The sequence below is a fragment of the Salvia splendens genome, chromosome 12 (assembly GCF_004379255.2).
Source record: "Salvia splendens isolate huo1 chromosome 12, SspV2, whole genome shotgun sequence".
Classification (NCBI taxonomy): Eukaryota; Viridiplantae; Streptophyta; class Magnoliopsida; order Lamiales; family Lamiaceae; genus Salvia; species Salvia splendens.
In genome coordinates this window covers 28279478-28290360 of record NC_056043.1, presented here as the reverse complement: position 1 = coordinate 28290360, position 10883 = coordinate 28279478, and the positions used below count along the sequence as shown (strand labels likewise).

The window sequence follows — 10883 nt, the reverse complement described above, 5'->3', positions numbered from 1 at the left end:
TTGTGCGGATAATTGTGGTGAAATATCATTGGTTGACCAAACACATACTCCTATAAAGCATGAGCATAAGATAATAATGCAACCATTTCTTTTCTTTACAAGTAGACCAACACCACAATCATTCATCAAGCACTACATGTGATCAAGCCCACATATTACGCTCACTTAACAACAAAACAAAATATACAAACCCCCCAAATCATTTCCACAAATCCAATCTTTTGAATTTCTTTATTTCATCTCATAACTAACTTATAATGTCTAATAATACACTGTATTATTGCCAAGACCAAGTTGTCTGGGGCCACTATTAAATCACAAATCTGAGTAAATCATGTTTCATAAAATAAGCAAGTGAATCGCCTCTTCATGTTGATGCTGCAGAGAATCAAGAAATGCAATCAAATCTTGCATCAAATTTCAGTAGATGCAAGAAGAAAAGTGATCTGATTTCAACAAGTGAGCTGCTGCATACTGCTAAAAACAATGAAAAAACTAATCTTTGATTAAGAAGAAACATCAAAAAGTTCACACATGGAGTGATATCATACTAGTCTATAATGACCTTGATCACAATCCAAAAAATGAGAACAAATATCTACATGTAATAGAACCCCAAGCAACTTAAAATGGGGCCAATAATAATAGCTAAAAGCATAAAAAGATCAAATGAAAGGCCAGACAGAAACAATATGAATGAATTATCCAACCTAGAGACGAACCGATACAAGCTTTATGGGCCAAGGTTCGTCTCCGAATGAGAGTCTTCCATGAAAACTAAAACTTGAGCAGAATTAGGCATGCCCTTTTAAGCCTGCAGCAAGAGCAAGGAATGCTAACGAGCATTGCCACTTCCTAGGGTGAGCTCAAGATCATCCATTCCCACCTCATGGATCCTCTCTCCTTCCCACGGCTTCACTGCCATACTCTCAAAGTCGAACTCAGCAGCCTTGCCCTTATCCAACATGCCATCCTTGGAAGGAATGGGTTGAGCCACGGGTTTCATAAGATTGAAGGTGGGAGAAGTAGGGACCATGTTGGCAGCATTTGAGTAGGCTTGGAAGTTCATCCAGCGGCAGGAATCAACAGTGGAGGTGTCAGACTCATCACACTCCGGAATGGTAGCTGGAGTGAAGCGATGGACACGAGTTGGGCTAGCCGGGGCAGAAGCAGCGTAGAAAGGTATATTCAAGGCAGACATGGATTCCTTTGCAAGAGTCTCCAAGTTGAAAGTTTGCTTGGGGACTCTTGTTGGGGAGGAGAGGGGTGGGGTAACAGGAGCACTGTTGGATATTCGAAGAGGTGGCAGAGACGAAGGGAACGAGTTCATGAGGAAGGCGAATGGGTGTGACGAAGCATTTCCATCAAGACGGGATGGACTGGGGAAGGACGACGACGATGGACTTGGTTGGTATGAAGGAATGGGACTGCCAAAATAGGAAGATGGTGGGCTTGGATTTCTTGAAGAACTTGGAGTAATGTTGGTTGAGGTGCCTCCTATTTCCATTGGGATTGGCTTGCATCCCTATATCATTAGTCCAATTCAATCAAATTAACACCCAAACAAATATGGATTTAGGCAGAGTAAACCTTCACTAATTTATACTCCAATTAACCTGCTTCTAAACTTCTCTATAACGAAATTATTCTTCCAAAATTGAAATTCTAGTATTTAACTATTTAATCCAAATGCTAAATCCATTCCTAATTTTTCTGTACATTCAAATATGGAGCAAAAATATATAACTAGAAAGTAATGGAAGAAACGAAATAGAAAACCATCTTTACAAACCTTTTCGTGTGGGGAAAAATAAATCATTATGTAGAAACCAAGAGACAAGCATCACAATCAACAGATCCAAACAAAACCAAGCAAAACACACTCTAAATTAAAATTCCAATCATCAACAGCCACAAGGAAACCAGAAGAAAATCAACCTTAAAAAAACTAAAATCAAATTCTAAATTTCCATCAAAATGAAAGAATAGTGAAAATCACCTTGCGATAGGTAGTGCCGTCAGGCTCAACAACCCAACCCGCCTCATTGCAGAGAGCTTTGAGAACTTCGTTGTTGTCGCAGTGCTTCGGCAGATTGTAATTCCCCTGCGCCCTCAGCCCTGTATAAATCTTAGCTGCAATCGCCCTCCTCCTCCTCTCTCTCCTCCTGTTATTCTCCCTCTCTCTCCACGAAGGCTTTCTCCTCCCCGAGCCGCCGCCGTCTCCGACGCCAGCTCCGGCAGCAACACCGGCGCCTGACGATGAGGCTGTCGATCCTCCAGCTTCCCACATCATAATTCCCCGCTCTCTCTCTCACTCTCTCTCTAGATCTGTGTGTGAATCGAATTTTGGGAGTGATGGAAGATGAGTTTATGCTTTATAGGGTAGAGGAGGGAGCTGAATTTGGGGATGCAATGCTGATGAGGAATTAGCTTTGCCAAGTGTTGAATCAGAGAGAGTGTGAGTGAGTGTGTGTGTGTGTGTGTGTTCATATCATGATATTAATGTGCATGTTTTTCTTTTTGCCTTTTTCTTTTATTTTACATTTACAGAGATAAAGCAATAATTGAGGGAAATGAATGTTGCACTGCAATTCAGCTTGTTCGCTCACACGCTTATTTTTCGTGTTTGCACTTTTGAAGCCATTCCATCCGGTTTCGGTTTCGGTTTCGGTTCAATGTTAAACGAGAATTGGCCCGAAAAATTTCAAGGGGGTTCGGTTTGAACTAAAATCAACAGATTCAATTCTAGTTCAAAATTGAAGATTTTTTCAATTTTTTTATTTTTTCTTTTTAGCGTTTCTCAATTTATTTTGGCTAAAATCAGCGTTCTTGTCGATTTATTGATAAAAAAATTTGTAATGATAACAGGTACCTAAACTGCGAAGCTCATTCCAATTCGGCTCGTTGACCACAATTTCGCTACTAAATTGTTTACCATCAATTCGATTCCAATTTAATCATGCAATCCTACTCATTTATCTGGATTTTCAATATTAATTTAAAACAAGATAAGTTTATAGTTATACTATTTGCTATAGGAATTTACCCATTTTTACCTAGTACTATTACTCTCTTTGTCTTCAAAAAAATAATCTACTTTTATCATTTTGTTTTCTCTCTCAAAACTAGTTAACTTTCCATTTTGTATAAGTTTTTTATTAATGAGATGGACTATATTCTCCATTAACAATCTCCAATCATTTTTCTTTATTTATTTCATAATTTTTCAATTTCACACTAAAATCAACATAATTTCCTCTATTTTTATGGCACATATGAAATAGTACTAGTTATTAATAGTTTATGTAGTAATTTTTTTAATTTATACTAGTAAAATACGTGTTTGATACACTTATCTTTATGAATTCAATAATACTTCGACCTTATTCCACAATTGATAAGTGATCATGTATATATGGAGAGTACACACTAAATCTCGATAAGTTACGCCACGTTATTTTCTGTCATAAAATTTCAGCATGTGTATTTTGCTACAAATTACATTATTTGTAATAGTAGTTTATAAAGCGTGTCAAAATTTTAAATAAAAATTTGAAATTTTAGCATAAGTTCGTGTAAATATTTGAAGTTCTATTACTATCCGTCCTGAAAAGTAGTATGAACAATTGCATAATTGGTAAAATAAAAGAGATGAGATAAATGATAGTGTATTACAATATTAGTAGAAAGTGAGTTCCATATCATTAGTAGTGTAGTGTAATGACATTAGTTGTAATTAAAATGATGTGTAGGATAATGTGTTGTTTAACTATTCTAAAATTAGAAATTTCATATTTTTCAAGAACGGACTAATAAAGAAATAAATAGTTCATACTTTTCAAGAACGGCGAGAGTAATATATCGAAATGTTAGTGAAACACGAAGAAAGCATGACATAACTGGCTTCTAGAAAATGAAATATTTCGTGTTCATACTAAATTAGATTCGCAGTTTATTATTCGATAGAATGGGGATGTAATATTTATGGCAAATTGTCATAAATATTTTTGGTCAGATTTGGGTATGTGCTTCAATTTTCAAAATTGATTGTAAAAATTATTAAGCTTTTAAAATATTAATTTTCTCACTATATCTAGTTTGGATGAAATTGTATCAAATGACATTCAAAATATTCGGCGTGGAGAAAACTCAATGGTAAATTTTAGTTAGTAGGAGTACTATTATTTTTCTCAATACAGATAGCATATAATCGAACCACATTATCAATTTCATAAGCATGTGCGTCACATCAACGACATATCACGAATAGCCAACCGATGCTCATGTGAAAAACTAAAAATATTGTTGAAAATGGTTTTTAATGTCATTTTAAAAATTGTTGTAAGAGCCAAATCTTGACAAAAATTCATGATTTTTTCAACAATTTGCATTAATATTTATATCACTACATGTAACTGATAAGAGTAGTATCCTTCTGTTTATCATAATTACAAGTTAATGCTGCAATAATTAAACATAAAATGGAGGTATTAATTGTGTGAATAATAATTGTATATAGTCAAAGTCCAAAGATAAGGTCAGCACTCAGTTATTCCACAATACACTATTCCATTCAATTTTTTTTATCAATGGAGCTTACATTTCATTCATTAAACTATAAAAGTGGGACTAATATTTTTACACCTATTATAGTCATAACACAATTAGTAAATGAGATTTTTACTTGTAAATGAACGGAATAACCAGCACAAGTTTATTTATTTACTTTAAGCTATTTTCTCATACTGAAATAGATTGTGGGTGGAAAAGGCAAAAGAGAAATCTTTGGTGTATCACATTAAGTGAGACTAAAATTGGATTCAATTATTATAGTTAGTACATGGTATTTTTAATTGTAAATAAATGGAGTAACTATTTACTGGCACAAATTTATATATTTATTTATTTATTTATTAACCTACTTTATTCATAGATTGAGGGAGGAAAGGCAAAAGAGAAATCTTTGGCGTATCACATTCACAATCACATTACTGCAAAAAGAAGTTTTTGGACAAAAATTTGAGCTAGTGTTGTTTTGATAGAAGCGTGGGACCAGAGTTGTCTCTCCTCGATTGTCGAATTGGTCAACGAACCAATCATGTCTTTCCACGTCAGCTGGAGCCTGATATTTACCCATACTTCAGACTTGGTGTAAAAATATTTGGCAGGAAAGCTGCTCAAGATTATACTCCATATTTATAAGAATAGTGCTAAATGGCCACGTTATGACCAGCCATAAAAATAAAAAATTAATAAAAGTTAGTGCATTTAATGTCATTTCGGTGAAATTAATACCTCTAAAAAGTATAAATTTTATTTGGACAAATGTACCCTTAATTATGACATACTATAAATATGAAGAAACTAGTATAATTTATTCAATTGGATTATACATTAACTCATGTTGCATCAAATTTATATAAACAAAATCAAATTTAATAATGTTACATGATTAATTCAATTTTATCTTATATTTATAATACCAACGCATCGTGATAAGTATTTACGCACGAATAAAAGTATTGGTCCGATATTGAAATATTGGCATATTGCAATGATAAATTCAAATTTTTATTTTTAGCTTTATTTGTTAGTAAATATATTAAAATATGAAAATGATATTACATAAAAGATAAATGCATTAATATGTAGACTGTGAGTGGATTCTCAGAGGTAATATTATTATGATTTACTTTATTTAGTGGTTTAGCATATTTACATGAATTATAAAATATGAAATCATGATTTACTTTTTATTCAAATATAAAATATATGTGTCATTGTATTATTTAAATATTTGTTTGTTCTTTAAATTAAATTATTGAAATAAGTAAAAGTTGTAAGCTAATACTTATGGAGTACACAGTGATGGTGATGGTGATGGTGATGGTAATGATGTTAAGTTATGTAGTAACGGAGTAGCACATAGTATTATAGTCTATATTAAGTAATAATATTAATTGCTATTATTATTAATTAGATTATATCACAACTTAATTGGAAGTATATAAACATATAAACTATTATGTATAACGTTACATTTTGGTACATATTTTAATGCACAATTGGTAAAGTAAGAGAGAGAAATAAAGAGAGAGTATTGTTAGAAGAGAATGAGTTTCACATTCTCACTTCAATTGAGAGAAAAAAGTTTTCCAAATTAGAAAGTATATATTCTTGTGAGACGAACTAAAAAATGCATATTTTTGAGGCTTATAGATTACTAATATACAAATGCAATATGGGAATGATTTTGATTTTTATAAGAGAGTGGGAGATTGCCAGAGACTTATGGGAATGGGAATTTCATGTTTAAAAAAATATTTTTTCTATTTTAAGATTTATTTTTAAAATAAAATTTAAGTTAGAACTAACATAATGTGTTTAAAATAAAAAGAAAAGAATAACTATGTAAACACAACTATATCATAGTATATACAAAATAATTAGTATATTGATTTATATAATTATATTATAATACACCCTATAATTTTAGTATATTTGATAATCTTAAACTATAACATAATAAAAATATTATAGACTATTTGATTTTAAAAATAAATTACTGAAAACAGAAAAGTAAAAAATAAATGAATAAAAGAAAGAAATGTAAAAATTGGAATAAAGAAATGAAACTAAAAAACAACTACAATTAAATAGAAAGGGTAATAGTGTAAAGTTATTGGAGCAATTAATAACCTATTTTAATCATTAATAGCCAATAATATCAAAATTTACTAAAATGCCACTTTATGGCCAGCCACATTATGGCTGCATAGCATTTCCCTATTTATAAAGAGTAGTACTAAAGGGTCACATTATGGCCAGCCATAAAAATAAAAAAATAATAAAAGATAGTGTATTTAATGTCATTTCATTGAAATCAATACTTCTAAAATGTATCAATTTTATTTGTATAATTGTACCCTTAGTTATGAAATATAAATATGAAGAGACTAGATTTTATTCAATTGGATCATTAGTTAACTCATGTTGCATGAAATTTATATAAATAAAAATTAATATTTATTAAGGTTACATGATAATTAATTTAATTCTTTCTTATATTTATAATACCAACGCATCGTGGTAATACTTTTATTTTTCATATTTACTTAAAATACTCTAAATGTTTGTATATTTACAAATAAGTAAAATTGAGCTTTGATCAATATACTTATTTATATTAATAATCATGGGTTAATATTATAAATGATCACTAAACTACAGAGCAAGTATCAAATTAGTTCCAAATAAATTTATTTCATAACTAATACCAAACTTTATTGATTCCAACTTGGTATAATAGGAAAACATTTTTAAAAGGACAAAATTTTAATCTTAAATTAAAAAATAGTGTAAAAATAAATTATTGAAAATATAAAATTAAAAAAATGAATGAATCTAATAAAAGAAATACGTATAAAAGTGTAAAATTTGGATTAAAGAAATGAAATAAAAAACAACTAGAATTAAGTAAAAGGGTAATAGTGTAAAATTATTTGAGCAATAAATGACTTATTTAAAACATTAATAGTCATACTATCTAAATTTACTAAAATGCCATTTTATGGCCAGCCATAACGTGACTACATAGCATTTCCCATTTATAAATTAGTACTACTAGCTTTCTCAATTTTTGAGGGGGAAATATCAAAAAAAAAATTAGTAAATGATTCAATTATTTCGGAAACACAAATTTTGAAACAGAGTTATGAGATAAGTAGGCAGTGTGGGGCCTCATATTTGATCCAGAAGAAAACCATAGCCTCAATTACTTTCGTATTCATGAACTTTTGAAAAATTATTTATAATTTCTAATTTTTAATTAAAAATATAAATATACATGGCAAATTAAAAACATGCATGAAAAATACATTTTCACGTAAATCTTATTTATAGAAAGAAATTTAGCTCAAACACGCTTAAGTGATAAGCCTTGAGCTGAGCCAGGCTTCAAGCTGATCTCAAACAACTTGACAATTCTATAATCAACGAGTTAAAAAAAAGTATACTCCTACATAGGTACAATCAAATCTATATTAGTAGATCCCAAATTTACAATACCAAATTTATTAGTACAATAATTTAGGTGATGGGATTTAATCAATTTCAACATATTTATACAAAGGCATCCAAACTTTTATTTTGCAAATGAATGTTAACTAATTCACCGCAAACTTTTCAGTAGTTCGATGTGAGCAAACCAACATAATTTTGATCACGTGTTCATCCTCTTTACGCAGTATACAATACTCCAAATTAAAAGGGTCTGAAATAAATGTGAAGTATTGGAAATATGTGCAAAATACCTATTACAAAGTGGCCTACAATATTAAGTAATTGACTGTAAGACAAAAGATATCAAATTCAAGCAATTTGATGCCTTTTGATTTGTTACATAAAAAAATATTCTGATTTCTTTTGAGGAAGGAGCAAAAATTTTGTGGTCAAGGCATACCACATGGCAATGTGATATGGTATGTCCCACTAATAATACTTTGACAAATGGATTTATAGAAGTCCAACTAAATACTTTCATCCTTTTCTAAAAATGGACATTATTATAAAATTTGGAAAGTCAAAAAATTAATACCACCTATATAATGAATACATGTATAACACACTTATATATTTTGTTACCAAATTAGTTGTCAATAAGAATGCAGACGAGTATTTAATATAACACAATTAAGGTCATTTGCCACCTTTATGTTTAATAGTATAATTATTCATATATGTGCAATGGTAAAATAATATAAAAATGAAACTATATAATTATTCCTAATTTCGCATAGTTAATGTAATGCCACTGAATTTTATTTATAATTTAATTTATAGTTACATTTTTTATTTGTGATTTTTCGCACAGTTAGTGTAATGATAACTTAAATTTGTTGTTTACTTTATTTCGCATAGTGTGATTTTGTCTCTCCGTTTTGTGAAGAGTGTGTGATCAAACTGACTTTGTTGAAATCCGTGCTTGAACATGGCTTGGCAGAACCGGCCGAACCAGACTCGGGGGGACTGCTTCAACCCATACAAGGTTTTCCGCAGTCGACATACTTCTCCTTCTCCAAATTCTCCGGCGAAGCCTGATGGGACCTCCATGTATACTTCTTTATTCTGTTCTAGCTCTCCATGTAGGAAGGCGTTCGTTACATCAAACTGGTGTAGATTCCAGTCTTTGCACGCTGCTACAGATAGTAGTGCTCGAACAGTCTCCATCTTAGCAACTAGGGAGAACGTCTCTTCGTAGTCCACTCCATACATTTGCATGTATCCTTTTGCCACGAGTCTCGCCTTGTATCTCTCGATTGAACCATCTGCTCTCCTTTTTATGGTGAATATCCACCGATATCCAACTGGCTTCTTTTCTTTTGGCAACGCACACTTCTCCCATGTGCCATTCTTGACTAGGGCATCTATTTCCTTTTTCATAGCTTCTCTCCAGTGTTTGCGTTTGCTTGCCTCCTCAAAAGACTGTGGAATTTCTTCTTCCTCATATAGAGCAGTCTCGAAGGCCCGTGCCATTTCCGATAGGTGACTTTGTGCAATATTAGATACTGCGTATTTCGCCTTTCTCCCTTTCCAGTCCGGTGAGTATCGTCGAGGAGGCACTCCTCTTGTTCTCCTTGGGGGCAACTCGTATGGATCCATTTCACTTATTCCACTGGTTCCGCTTTCCTCATTATTTCCCCTATCAAGGTTAGTACCGTCCACAGGTATGTTATCAGAATCTGAACTGGTTACCTCAGGAATCGAATGCGGGGTTGACGGTTGATTCGTATCACCTTGCTCGTCGTTCTGTATTACCGGATGTGACGGCCCAACGGTGTTGCTAGCTTCTTCAGGTGGACCAACATCTGTGACAGGATTTGGTTGTGACTCTCCTCCTGTCTATGGTTCCCCTGATGGCTCTCCCCCTAATTGGTAGTTTTGAGTATCTGGTAGCCAATCTAGGAGGTCATTCTTTGGACTATGGTCTGAAGGTTGTGTCTCCCCCTAACTACTAGATTGGGTGAAGAAGTATTCCCCTTCCACAAAATCACAGTTCATGGTGGTAAGTATTCTACGGGTCTTAGGGTCATAGCATCTGTAACATTTTTTATTTTTTCCATAGCCTAGGAAAACACATTTGAGAGCGCAGGGATCAAATTTGGACCGCTCGTGTTTAGGAATGTGGACAAAGACCGAGCATCCGAAAACTTTAGGTTCTAGGGATAGAGATGATGGGATGTCGAAGTGTTGGGAAAAAATATCTAAGGGAGTTTTGAAGTTGAGAATGCCAGTAGGTAGACGATTTAGGAGGTACACAGCGGTTGCTACAGCTTCTGGCCAAAAAGACTTCGGTACTTTAGATTCAATTAAGAGAGCTCGGGTAATTTCGAGTATGTACCTGTTTTTCCTTTCGGCTACCCCGTTTTGTTCTGGATTGTACGCATACGAGGTTTGATGGACTAATCCCTTACTCCTAAAAAACTCTTGCATTTTATTATTGACAAATGCCCCCCCCCCCCATTGTCTGATCTAAGTATATGGATGGTGTGTTGAAACTGAGTTTGAATAAGATTATAGAAATCTACGAACCTATCAAACACGTCATGTTTATTTTTCAAGAAATAGATCCAAGTCATGCGGGAGTAGTCATCAATAAAAAGCACAAAATAACGAAAACCTTGTCTCCCAGGGATAGGAGCGGGACCCCAAACATACGAATGTACTAAAGCAAATGGGGATTTTACTCTCGTGTTGTTCAATTTGAAGGAATGTCTATGGTTCTTAGCCAACACACAAGTATCACAATGAAAGGAGTTCAAGGATCTAGCTAATTTAGGAAAAAGAAGACGAAAGTATCCCAAAGATAGGTGCCCTAACCGACG

General features: G+C 32.8%; 1 protein-coding gene across 1 annotated transcript; it reads right to left on the bottom strand.

The window, feature by feature from the left end:
* Nucleotides 1–478: 478 nt before the first annotated feature.
* On the bottom strand, nucleotides 479–2576 carry LOC121757188 (protein BRASSINAZOLE-RESISTANT 1-like). Its single transcript, XM_042152704.1, has 2 exons — nucleotides 2000–2576; nucleotides 479–1525 (listed from the first exon to the last, which is right to left on the bottom strand). Exons 1-2 carry the CDS (start codon nucleotides 2291–2293, stop codon nucleotides 836–838), a joined length of 984 nt encoding a protein of 327 aa, XP_042008638.1. The 5' UTR covers nucleotides 2294–2576; the 3' UTR covers nucleotides 479–835.
* Nucleotides 2577–10883: the final 8307 nt, after the last annotated feature.